At 39.4% G+C, this 13,187-nt stretch overlaps 2 protein-coding genes across 10 annotated transcripts in view; one reads left to right on the plus strand and one right to left on the minus strand.

The window, feature by feature from the left end:
* The window catches only part of Mtmr2 (myotubularin related protein 2), a 91,821-nt gene extending 82,109 nt beyond the window's left edge, over window positions 1-9,712 (plus strand). For 3 of the 7 annotated variants that reach the window (XM_008850835.3, XM_029554890.1, XM_008850836.3), the window contains 3 exons: window positions 2,563-2,676; window positions 4,220-4,396; window positions 4,880-6,270. In XM_008850835.3, the coding sequence (XP_008849057.1) occupies window positions 2,563-2,676; window positions 4,220-4,396; window positions 4,880-5,041 (453 nt within the window). In that variant the 3' untranslated portion in view covers window positions 5,042-6,270. Of the gene's footprint in view, window positions 1-150; window positions 2,539-2,562; window positions 2,677-4,219; window positions 4,397-4,879; window positions 6,271-6,597; window positions 6,778-9,498 lie in introns of those variants that run through there. The other 4 variants (XR_003846739.1, XM_029554893.1, XM_029554891.1 and 1 more) reach the window with 4 other exon arrangements.
* Window positions 7,669-13,187, minus strand: part of Cep57 (centrosomal protein 57) — a 38,604-nt gene continuing 33,085 nt past the window's right edge. For 2 of the 3 annotated variants that reach the window (XM_008850831.3, XM_008850832.3), the window contains exons 9-11: window positions 12,244-12,479; window positions 11,374-11,518; window positions 8,676-9,168 (exon numbers count right to left, since the gene is read on the minus strand). In XM_008850831.3, coding sequence (XP_008849053.1) covers window positions 8,935-9,168; window positions 11,374-11,518; window positions 12,244-12,479 — 615 coding nt within the window. In that variant the 3' untranslated portion in view covers window positions 8,676-8,934. Of the gene's footprint in view, window positions 9,169-11,373; window positions 11,519-12,243; window positions 12,480-13,187 lie in introns of all 3 variants that reach the window. The other variant, XM_029554894.1, reaches the window with a different exon arrangement.

Raw genomic sequence — 13,187 nt, forward strand, 5'->3', positions numbered from 1 at the left:
TGTCTGAAAATTGTTTTTTAAGGAGTAGGGTTAAACTTAGCCCTGGGAACATAATGTTGGTGAGATAACTCGGGGATGAAGATGGTCGGACTTTTTGGCTCAGATATCAGGATTGGTGGGATTCAACGCAACTCTTTTCCTATCCTAAAGAGATCCTATTCCCACCGACTCCACACCTACCTCAGAGGTCAACATCCCAGCCCTTCAGAGTCACCAGGTATTAACCTGGGAGATGGGGTGGTGAGGTGCTGTTTGGGATGGGGATAATTTTTTTTACTGTGACTTAATTCTAAATCAAGAAAACCATCCTCACACCTTAAAATTGAAAACAGTTTATTGGTATGTTAATTATTCAAAGCATTAGCCCTCAAATCAAGAGTCTGAATCATTTTTAATTATGTTTTCATCTGAATAGCAACTAGAACAGTTGTTGGCTCTGCTTGGCTTTGGAATCATAAGTTAAAAGGCGGTAATATTTCACTAAAAGAAAATCGGAATCCTCGGGTGAAAGAAATATTCCAATCATACGCTTAATAGTCCCCTCCCCTCCCCTAATAGCATTTATTTTACCTTGAATTACTTTGGAACTGGCAAGGTGGTTAAAGTGACCAGAGATAGGACTTTAGTGTGAATCTGGAATTTTTCACATATAATGAAAATAAGTATACAATTGAGTTTCTTTCATAAATGATACCTTTGGAGTACTGGGAGAAAGGAGAACCTAATTTACATAAAGAATGTTATAGAGTGGTTGAATTTCTTTTATGGCAGTCTTTTTGAAGCAGTTAAGACCAGGTACAGAAACCCTACCTGTCTTTCAGGAGTCATTTTTGACCATTACCATATTACTTTTAACTTTACTGAGAAAATGAGATGTCATCAGAGAATAGGAAAGCTGTTTTAAACTGGCATTGTTGATAGCAAAGTATGACTTAAAAAACAATTCATACATGCATGCATATGTGTCTTGATCAAATCCACACCTATTTTTTCCCAACTACAGGCAAAGTATGCTTTCTGAGATGGATACACTGAAGAGAGGAAGGTGTCACTATTATTAGTTCTGGTTTGTTGAGTTTAAAAAGAAAAAATCATATTTACCAATCTGCTAAAGGGTACATCAACTATTTCTGCATGCTGTTTCTTGAAACGATTAGTCTTAATTACTAAATGTTAGTTAAAATTGTAGTTATCTTTAAATAGGTGGCTTTTTGTTTTCCTTTGTGAACACAAGCATGTAGTTGTTTGGTAGTAGTCAGTGTACCAGTACCAGTGTAGCCACTAACACAGCCCATTTGTCAGGCACCAGTTAGGAACTAGCCATGCTCTCTCCCCACCCTGGGCCATTGCCTTGCTCCTGACCAGGAAGCAGTTGTTGAAAGGCTCTTCCTTCGTACTTTAAACACGTAAAGGAAAAAGGCTTCTCTGTTTAGGACCATAAAATCAAGAGCAGCATTACTAAAATTCCTATTTTAGTAATGCTCTGCTATTTCAGTTACATTGTGAGGAAATGTGCACCAATTAGGCTGTCTTCTCAGTGTGGAACTGGGTTACCAAAAGCATGGAAACTGCTCACAGGCTGGCTCCCAGACTGCATCTAGATTGGGGTAGTTAAGGCCTTGTGTGATGAGCCCTGGCAGTGGGAATTGTGGCCTTGTGTGATGAGCCCTGGCAGTGGGAACTTGACTTACTGACTTAGGCTAGGTTCCTGGCTTCATAGCTAGAAATACGAGGTGCCTAGTAATTGCCTTTTTCAGAGAAAGTACCCCGTTTCTCTGCCAGGAGACTTCAAGAAATGTTTCATCTGTGTTGCTATGTGTACTTTATACTTGGGAATTATGGGCCTTTCTAAAACACAAACACTTGAAAACAGTGTTTTCCAGTCAGCAATCTAAATCCTCATGGAATTCTATTTCAAGACCCTGTAATTGCCTAGCTTCATAAACATAAGATTCTGAATAGTTTTGAAATACTGATAGATGAAACTAACCATTTAAAAACCTTTTTTTTGGGGGGGGGGATCCTGTAATTTAATTACTTTTATTGGACCACCATAATTATGTTACATAAAGTTAGAAGACCCAGAGTTCTTGGCTTGGGTATGAGGGATATTTTGTGTTGGACCAGTAATACCAGTTGTGAATTAGAAGAGACTGTGATGATTTGGATATGGGATATTTCTTAACCAGATAAGTAGGTTGACTTCTAAGCTATCTGCACATCCGTGTAGAATATGTACTCTTGGTTATGTATGTCCTACTGACATTTTCTGAGCACACTTGAGACTTTCAATTTTGAGAGAAGTGACACATGTTGAAAACAGTTACAATGGACATAAAACAGCATGGGCAGTCCATTCAAATACAAGCATGAAAAAAGACTGGTAGAAATTAGCTAGGAAAGCAATAAAGGGTTTCTGAAGCAGGAACCAAGCAAGCAATGCCACAGTGGCTTAGGTGTGTACTTTTAAACCTCGTTAGACTTTACTGTCACAAAGGACTAGTAACAGGGCTAAATATACTCAGTGTCTCAATTCAAGTGTTTGTGGTACTCAATTTGCAGTTCCCTACCGCATTCGAATTCAATGAGTATTTCCTCATCACTGTCCTGGATCACTTATACAGCTGTTTATTTGGGACATTCCTCTGTAACAGCGAACAGCAACGAGGAAGAGAGGTGACGTATGAGCCACCCCCCCCTTCCTATAAGAATGTGCTCAAGAGCTCAACGGCCATTTTTCTGGGGGGGGGTGTACTTTTAATTTACTTAGTCTTATGTTTTAAGATGTACTATGCTTACTTCTACCCATGTAGATGAACCTGGTTGGTCATACAAGGCTGAAGACTGCATGTCAGCTGAGTTCATACATGGCTTGCAGTGTCTGCTAGAGAGAAATGAACATAGATCTCAGACACACCATTGTTTGCACTACTCCATGTAGGATGGAAATCCTTCGAAAACATGTATTAAATGAACGGACAGCCCAAATCTACACTCATATACTGAAGAACACAATACCGTATAGAAAGGTAGATCACACCTATAATCCCAGGTACTCCAGAGGCCGGAGTAGAACAGTACCAAACTTACCTAGCCTGGTTAACACAGTAAGGCCCTGTCTCAACATAAAAATAGAAAAAGGGAAGCAAAGTGCTGGGTTCAATCCCCTCTACAAAAAAATAAACGTTTTCATTACCACTCACTCTTTCCCAGAGTTAAGTGCTTGGCACTTCTTGGTACATCAACTTACATTCTGAAAACTTTGTTATGGTACTTACAGTGGACATCAGCTACTGGATTCAGATGTTAATGTGTCACATTCAACTGTGAGCAAATTCGCAAGTTCATTCATCCTTCCGTAAAATATCCTTAGGTTGTTTAAAAAAAAAAATCCTACTATACCAACGTTAATGAAGTGCTTGCATCTTGGAAGTACTCTTTTAAAATGCACTATTTCTGTTCTGTATGGGTAATCATTCAGCATTTTATGGGACGGAATTCAATCTTTGGAGAAACAGTATTGCACCTTGATTTTTTAAAAAATGATTAAATAAATGAACGTTTTACAGCATGTAAAATTTATAGCGTGCACAGAATCGTGGGAATATGATGATTTAGAGAGCTTATCATATTGACAGCCAAGAGCCCCACACCTTTCTCTTCCTAACAGGAATCCTTTGTACATTGCATTGAAGTGCAGTCATTTAGTATGTGACCTGTGTCTGGCTCCTTTCACTGTCTTTTCAAGGCTCACTTACATTTTAGCATGCACTATTCTTAATGTTCCATGGTGTGTAGATATTTACATAGCATTTAGTTGGTGGTCCTTTGGGTGTGTGTTTGTGTGTGTATACATGTGCCAGTGGAGGCCAGACAGGACATTGGATTCCCTGGTGCTGGAGTTAGGGGTGGTTGGGAGCTGCCTCATAACACGAACTGGGAACCAAACTTGGGTTCTCTGGCAGCAGCAGGTGCTCTCAACCACTGAGCCATTTTGCCAGCCTTGGGAGTTTTTGTTTGCACAATTTTTCACGTCTGTTAAGAGAACTAGTAGGTCACATGGCAACTATGTTTAATTCTGAATAATTGCAGACAGTGAAGACTCCGAGTTCATTCCCTCTTTTGTTGATTTTAATGCTCATCCAACACCTACACATACTTCATCTAAAGTTTAAAAAGGTGACATATACAAATCCTTACACTGTTTTCCCTCTTGCAGACTCTTCCTAGGAGGACTGTGTCACTGTGGTCTTACATAAACAGCCAGCTGGAAGACTTCACTAATCCTCTCTATGGGAGTTACTCCAATCATGTCCTTTATCCAGTAGCCAGCATGCGCCACCTAGAGCTCTGGGTGGGATATTACATAAGGTGGAACCCACGGATGAAACCACAGGTACAAGTGTACCACATACAGTGGGCTGAGTTTTCATTTGCACAACTCTGCTAGATCTTCCTTCTAAAGCCACAGAAAATCAAAAAGCATTACGTTAAGACAGGGTATTATCCCAGCTGCATATTTGTCTTGAAAGTCAAAACCTAAAACACTGGGCCATATTGAATATTTCAAGCAAAGATTTACTAAAAATGATTCAGGACCAAAAAACCCAAAACAAAATGTAAGTAAATGCTGCTGTTTTTTATGGTTTTTTTTTTTTTTTTTTTGAGGACTGGCTTTTGCTTGGGTACAAGTACCACCTTTCAGGACCCCTAAGCTAGAGCACTGGTTAAACAGAACCTGAATTCGTCTCTCTCTGATGAGCTGAAAGGGCAGGATTGCTCTCAAGTGCTAAACAGATTGCAACATTTATAGAATGAGCAGACCTTTTAAGTTTGGCTAGGATTCCCAGCGTGTAATTTTTGTGTTTTGCTCTCGTAGGAACCTATTCACAGCAGATATAAAGAACTTCTTGCTAAAAGGGCAGAGCTTCAGAAAAAAGTAGAGGAACTGCAGAGAGAAATTTCTAACCGATCAACCTCATCTTCGGAGAGAGCCAGTTCTCCAGCACAGTGTGTCACTCCTGTCCAAACTGTTGTATGAAAGGACCGTCAGTTGGGTTGGGGGTGTCACCGTCATGAACTTGTCATTACAGCGGCAGTCTCATGGGTAGAAAGCCTTCCTCATCTTAAACCCATTTATTGGAGAAAAGTTCAGATTATTTATTTCAAGTCTTAGATGAGTTTAGAAATATGGCAGTGGCAGGTGACTGAAAGGAAATCATTTCATTTGTAATTACAGATTATAACACTAATCTTAAGACACTCAAAGAACATTAAAATGCTTCAATCCTATATCCATGGTGGGAACAAGTGTCTAATTTTAAAACGTTGTCTTAAACTTTAGCTTCTGGTAAGACACCTTGCTCTGAATTTTCTCCCAACACTGAAATTCTTGGAAATCATATATACTGGGCCTTGATGTATATATGACAGATCAAACCACTTTACCCCTTTCTCCAAATTTTCCTTTTGCCAGTAATTGATTTATCTTGGTCACTTCTCATTCTCCATTCTTAATATAGTAAAACACAAAGTCTTGGGGATATTATGGAATAGAAAAATTGTTGCTGACGATAAAACTAGGGTAATTTCAACGGTTTTGAAATGATGCCTTATAGATGTGCTTGAGGGGACAAAGGGACAAAGTGGTAACCATCATCCATAAGTTCAAAAAACATTCCATACCCCTTAATTTTCATTTACCACTGACTAGAAACATCGTGAAAGACATTTAAAAAACTCGTTATACACTTTATTGGAGTGCTGATTGGGAAGTTTTAAGACAGTATTTGAGATTGATTTTTCTGGATAAGCAGTTCATAAGTACTGTATGTTCAAACTTTGCTTTGACACATTTTTCCCTTAGCAAATTCTGTACTTCACTGAAGGATTCAGTCTACCAAAGAATAAACTGCATGTACAGAGAAGCTACAATCTCAATGCCAGCAAGCAAAGCCTTGCTTCTGTTTATCTGAAAGTGGGGTGCTGGTGTGAACGCTGGACTCCTGTTGTCTATTTTACTCTAAAAGAGCCATATGTAATGTACTGTAACAGAGGAGCTGATCACTTGTCTTTTAATTAAATGTCAACTGATCTTAGACTTTATCCTTACCCACAGTTGTTTACTTTAAGTGTCCACCCACTCTATTCCCAAAATGTTACCTGGAAGTTTTTTTGGAATACCTGCTCCAAATAGAAATGTTTAAGTTTGTGTCCATTTGTACTCAACACTTACCAAACTAAAAATATAGTACTTTTTTCAATCATTAATTTTTGTCCTGTTCTTTGAGCTGGAATGAGGAATACAATTTCTATTTGTACATCACATATATGTTTATCTATATAAATATGTACATATGTATCCCCCTCCCCCTTTGCACATCTAGACACTGAACCTAGGGTCTCATACTTGCTAGGCACTCTACCACCGAATTATATGCCCAGTCCCAGTACATCCAGTACTAACAAAATTGGCACTAAATGATTTGGTCAGTATGAAATTTGTTGTAAGAAATTTTTGAGCTGGGTGTTTGTGTACTAATACAAGTACTGAAGAGTCCTAGTCCACATATCTCACAACTCCACTCTCCTATCCAGTTTTCCTCACTTAAATCATCTTGGTATGACAAAGAGGAATGTTGACGAGATCAAGAATTTAAAGCTGAACTCATACCCACTTCAAAATTCCACTCAAAGTCCTGAGAAATCTAAGTGGAACTGTCATGTCTAGAACCTTCAAATGGCTTCCATCACCTCCGAGACATCTCCAAGTTGACGGTATGTACTTAAAATACTTCTGATAAGCCACTAGTTGATGTGTAGAAGAAAGCGCTATCTATACAAGCTGTTAGTATTTAAGTGATGGTAGCATGTATTACTATGTTTATCATACTGGCTGTGCAGGACACTCCTATGGTCAAGCACACACAGCTTAGGGTAGTCAGCACTGTTCCCAGGCGGAGAGCTCCTGGGCCTTTCTGCTATTCTATTCTAACCTGCTTTCCCCATGCTCAAGTACCACCTGTGCTATGCACAACTCTGCTGCTTCTTCATGTCCTTAGGACTCATTCTCTGCAGGTTCAGGTACCTTCTCTTCTCCAGAAAGATAGGGCTATTTATCACTCCTGTGTCTGCCATGTGCGCCCCACAGCACTGTGTACATGGGGAATACAATTTCATTCCTAGCACAGTACTAGGGTTATTCACATGCTTACCACCAGGGTGAAAACATACCTTTCCTAGTCGACTTGGGATCCATGCTGATCTTTCACATAGAAGACTGTTATGTATGGGAAGTGCATGACAAGGAAGCTCTGCTGTTACTGAATGGACAAGAAAACTGAAGCAGTATTTATTCTCAGTTCTCATCTGAGTGTCAAATCTTAGAAGTCCTACGGTTTTGAAGCTAGTTGGAGGGTAGGCTTTAGCATCTTTCAGTTATTCTCATTAGGACCTGAGGCCATTACCATTCAGATGACAGTGACACAGTTCAGTGTCCTGAAACTCAAACAAGGAGTGAACAGAAATTTGGTAGCTGAAATGGTGGTCGAGATGTAAATATTTATACCATGTCACCAGAGCAGTTTCTCACTTTCCTGGGGTCTGTGGACTCACTGTTCCCAAGCTCAATGACCCTACAAACCTGCTTGTCAGAAAACTGCACACACAAAAGTTTACACACAGTTTTTTGGAGATTCACAAATATCTCAAAAATTATATAAGGACACTAATTTAAGAACGCTACATTCAGTAAGACATGGACAAGCATAGGGCCTAAGCAGCATGAACACTTCATGGTGTTTACATGTAATTAGTAAGCCGCTAACTCAGCTTCTTGAGTATGTGGCTAGCATGCCCACAGCCTATTTAGAGTGTCTTCCATAAAGTAACTGATCTTGGCGGCTTGCTTACTCTCTGTGTAGGCACAAGAACAGCAGTCTAACGGAGCAGGTTCTCATAATCAAGGTACTGTTCAAAATGCATTTTTGAGAGTGTACCACAAATAAAGCCTTTGTTAACAGGCTATTAAGGAAAAGTTAAAAATTGCTTTATTGACTCCTGTACCAAATGTATAAAGTTAACATGTCAATCTATTCAAAATTATAATATACACTGACATAATGACAGTTGTTTACAGTTCACATATTGCAGTTACACTGTATACTAAAAAAAGCAATATTCAAGGGGCTTGCTAAAATTCAAGATTAAAAACCAGTGCCTTAACTGAATAACATGATTACAATTAGGTGCTAAAGACTGCAGATGTGTACACTTCACAGTATCCCCCTTCTCTCCTAATTATTTCCAAAAATCTCATTTATTTCATTAACAGCTGTTTATACTTTTAAAGATGCTGTTGTTTTTCATGGGTAATTGAATTAAATTTTTATGCATTCAAAAGGTGGATTAAAAAGCAATAAGTATATTTAATACTGATCAATGTCTGAAATATCAAAACAAAGTCCTTAAATAAATATTTAAATACAGAAAGCTTCCATCAGTAGTTGAAATAGTACATTTAATGATCACATGGAGAAGTGAAAGTGGACACTTAATGCCATGGAAGATTTAAAAATGAGACTTTAGTGTTGTCTATGCAGACAGCTTCATATTCTGAAAATTAAGCCCAATTTACATCTACAAAGATCTACTTTAAAAAACACCGACAAATTTAAAAAAAATGGGTAATTTGCTTACAAAGTGCAATGTATCATACAGCAAATTCAAAGAAAGGGTGCAGCTTCTCAGGCTGTAAAACCCCTTGGTTTCCATTTAAATGGCTTCACATTTGGTTGTGCTCTGTAACACAAAGAAATTATGTACTGAAGCTTGGGCCCCTCCCTGCACACCTGCTTCCAGCATAAGCAAGCATGAGACCTAGGAAGTATACTGTCATCATCTGGTAAGGTACACATTATCATCATCTGTTACCAGTCAGTAATCCCAACAGGGATTACTGTTCTGTAATGAATTCTGTATGGTTTGCATGTCCTTCAATAACTGAAGATTTTTCCTGCTTTTTTCTCCAGGCCTCAGTTTGGCAAAATCCTTCTTACTTGTGGTCCTTGTGATTCCAGAGGAAAGGCCATTGCCGTTTCCTTCTTCATCAAGAGTTTTTTTGTTAGCTTTTAATTCCTTCTTCTGCTTATCTATGTTCTGTTTCTCCAGCTATCCAAATAAGGCAGAGAAAGAGAATTTAATAAACATTTTCTTCTAGCACAGGTACCTTTTATTTTTGACACAGGGTCTTGCTATGTAGCCTTAAACTCTTGATCCTCCTGCCTCAACTTGAATGCACCAACATACCCAGATCCGATAACTTTTACGTAATCTGTAACAGTCAAATAATACATCGTAGGTTTATTTTTAAGCAGCATAAGAAAATCTGCAGTAATTTAGTACCCAGTACTTAAAATATATAACAATGTACAAACAGGTAAATGAGGTCATTGCAAGACAATTTTCTCTGAATTAACATTCCCTCCTGGATTATTACAGAGTTCCACAACTGGTCATACACAGAGTGTCTGAATTGTCCAAGCCTAAGTGGTACATCCAGTATGCAACCTCTACATCTAAGGCTCAAAGAAAAGAACAAGGGATGAAGAGAGCACTACTGAACACTAATGGAGCTCCTCATGCAGCAGAGGGCCGGGACACAAAAGGTCACAAATGGCTAAAACATAGAGAATAAAGACTGTGCAGAATGCCTGTCCTTGGACAGGACTCCTACATTAAACTCCACCCACCCAGAGCTCAGGGACCATTGTGGAAGAGGGGGCAGAAAGATCCTAAGAGTCAGGGAGGAGGTGCACGACCAGACGGAAATAGTCTTGCAAGCTCCTGGGACCTTGCTCATTTGAACCTTCAGCATTGGTGTCGGCAGGCACACGACCCATGCAAACTCAAGCAGATAAAAACCCAATGCAGAACTGTGGAAATGGATAGCAGGCCCCAATCTTAGTCAAAGAATTATTGGTGAAGAAGAGCTGATCTTCTTAAAGGGAAGGACACTACATAGGCTGACTAGACCCCAGTGGATGAACTTGCACTGAGGGACATCTGGGGACACTAAGTTGACATGACAGGCCTTAACATAAATGGCATAAGGTATGAATTCCTGTGTGTGTGTGCGTGGGTATGAATTCCTGTGTGTGTGTGTGCGTGGGGTGGGGCTGTGGGGAAGGGGGTACAGAGTTAAGATGTTCTGTATGAAAAACACAAAAATTGAATTAAAAAGATCCATTGTAGTTGGGCGTGGTGGTGCACGCCTTTAATCCCAGTGCTCAGGAGGCAGAGGCAGGTGGATCTCTGTGAGTTCAAGGCCAGCCTGGTCTACATAGTGTGTTCCAGGACAGCTGGGGCTACAGGGAGACCCTGTCTCAAAAAGACCAAAAAAAAAAAAAAAAAAAAAAATCCCTTCTGGAGGGGAGAGGCAGGTGCCTAACATCAGGGAGCTCACTAAACTACAAGACTAACCGGGCTCCTCTTTGCAGGCATGAGCAGTAAACAACTGCTGAGGAGGAGGAGGAGACTCTTCCATGAACTACTTATAAAGCACTGTGGATCTAGCTCAGCCAGTAACCATTTAGCAGGATGTCCTTGGGCAAGTTACTTAACTCCACTGAGAACACAGGCATGTTTTCCAGAAATATGGTCCCAGCTTCCTCACCTATAATGGGAACAACCCACTTCACAGTGTTCTGAGAAAATCCAAAGCACCTGGCATTGTCTCGCTTTCAGTAGATGACAATCACACCTACTTCGTGGTCCACAACCCTTCCTAACAATTCCTTTCCTTTTGTTTATACCCAGAAGCAAGGAGCACTGATAATTTTACTTCCAAAGCCTAGTTCAAAGTTGCCCAATTCTTCCCCAATCTCCAGTTACTGTCAGTACAGGAAGCTGGACTCAGCCTCTGTCCTGGCTCCATTCCAGCTGTCAGTCATCTCAAATACATGAATTGTGTTTCTCTGGATTAAAAAACTCTGAGTGAGTTTACTGACTATAAATGAGTAAACATCGGAGTTTGAGTAAATTATTTAATGAGGAAATACTACTTTCCCCATATATTTTTATCTGACTTAAATTCCTTTGAAAATTAGTAAGGGGGACATTTGAGATTATTTAATTTGAACAAAAAATCATTTAAATTTTATTCAAAAAGCTAAGGTATAATGTAGATGTATATTAGGTGAAATGCAAGTAAATAAAAATAACTTTTCTTACTAAACCACTTAACACTGATTCTTAACAAGAAACAGTACCTTCCATGAAATATTCTGATAAATAGGCAACACTTGGTGTCAACAATTAATGTATTTGAAGGGGAAAAACTTAATCATGAAAAACAAGTGAAGGAAGCTGTGTCACCTGGGCGTGGTATTTTCGAACTTTGCTTATTTGGCTGGCTTTTGCTTCCATCCTTCCTACTAATGCCTCCAGTTCACACTCCAAGTTCTCTTTCAGTTCCATGGTTGGTGACTCCTGGATAAGTTTAGCTAGCTGCTGGTGATCACTATACAAAACAAGTAGGGCTTCTTTAAGTTTCCCATGTTTAACAATTAGGCCCATTATATTTCAGCACAGGTCACCACTCTGAAAAATGACTTTTTAAAAAAACATTGTATTTTAAACAACATTTGAAACAATTACTGAGTTTCAAAGTTCAAGAAAGACATTAAAGAGGCTGGAGAAATGGGTCACTGGTTAAGAGAGCTAGCCGCTCTTCCAGAGGACCCAAGTTTGGTTCCCAGGACCCACTTTGGGTGGCTAACAACTGTAACTCCAGCTCTGGGGATCTGGCTTCCTCTGCAAGCACCCATACACACCTGACACACATACACACATACATACATGTAAGTAAATCTTTTTAAAAGGAAAGAAAATATATGCAAGAGTTCTTAATTTCAATGGGTTAACTACTCTGCATCCCTGCACGTGTAGAGAGCCAAGCAAGCCATAGAGGACACTTCGTCCTCATTCACTGGTTAGACTCAGCTAACTTTAAATACCTATTAAGCTCTCAAGAAAGTGAAGTTACATGTAACCCTTGGTATTCAAAACATTTAACAGCATTAGAAAAGGGAGAAATTTTAGCTTTAACAGCTCTGTTTGTGAAAGTCCTACTACACTGGCTAGTAAGAATTAAGCTCAACATTTTTTGAACAAAATAAATAAGGATTATTAAATTTAAGCAGCTAAAAGAGATTTTTGGAACTAAATAATAAAAAAGAAACTCACAAACTCATTTGTCCGAATTCATCCTGTAAAGTCTGTAAGACCTCCGACAGCTCTTGGCTAACACTGGAGGAGGGAGGCGTCACTGACTTCTTACTCTTGCTGCCTCGTGAAGAAACTTGCTTTGCCAAAGGAACACTGTTGATAACTCGATCGTTGCACAAAGCTTTACTGTGGTGCTTCATTAGGTGTAAAACATGTTGAACATTGGCTACCACAGCATGGCTAGGACTGGTGGACTGAAGAAAGATAAGCAATTCAAACAATATCCTGTATTTCTGTTTGCTTTTTATTCCCTAATTCAGGTAAGAGTAAACCACTTCCAAAACCCAAGACATAAACCTCAGATTTTACAGTAAATTACCTACCAGATCCCATGGATTCAGCCAACCTCTGTAGTTATCTCTAATCTTTTCTGCCCTTCTATCCTGTGGCAAATTTAAATGTACCTACCCGTTTGGTTACATAAAGAACATTCCTACTGGGGATGTACTGCAGCTGGTGGAGTGCTTGAATAGCATGCATGGAATCCTGTGTTTGGTACCTAGCACCATATAAACTGGGGTGTCCATAGCTGTAGTCCCAACATACTGAGAAGTAGAGGCAGGAGGACCAAAATTTAGTCATTCATCCTCAGCTACATAGTGAGTTTGAGGCCAGACTAGGATAAAGGAGACTGTATCAAACCAAACCAAAAACATTAAAACCAAAACCAATCTGTCTTCTTGCCATATCCGTTAATCCTCCCCAAATATTACTCTCATTATGTTGTATTACTTGAAATCCCCGATGAAAGGCCAGATTCCTGTATGGGAAACACAACTCCACAGCAGGTGTAACCTACACTTCCTGCTTTATCCACTACCATTTCCTAATTTTTGTTCTGTCAAATCTATTTGCAGGTGACATTTGTGCAATTTTCATACCCTTCTTTAAAGCCTAGCATA

The sequence above is a fragment of the Nannospalax galili genome, unplaced genomic scaffold, assembly GCF_000622305.1.
Source record: "Nannospalax galili isolate Female #2095 unplaced genomic scaffold, S.galili_v1.0 scaffold1185, whole genome shotgun sequence".
NCBI classification, from domain to species: domain Eukaryota; kingdom Metazoa; phylum Chordata; class Mammalia; order Rodentia; family Spalacidae; genus Nannospalax; species Nannospalax galili.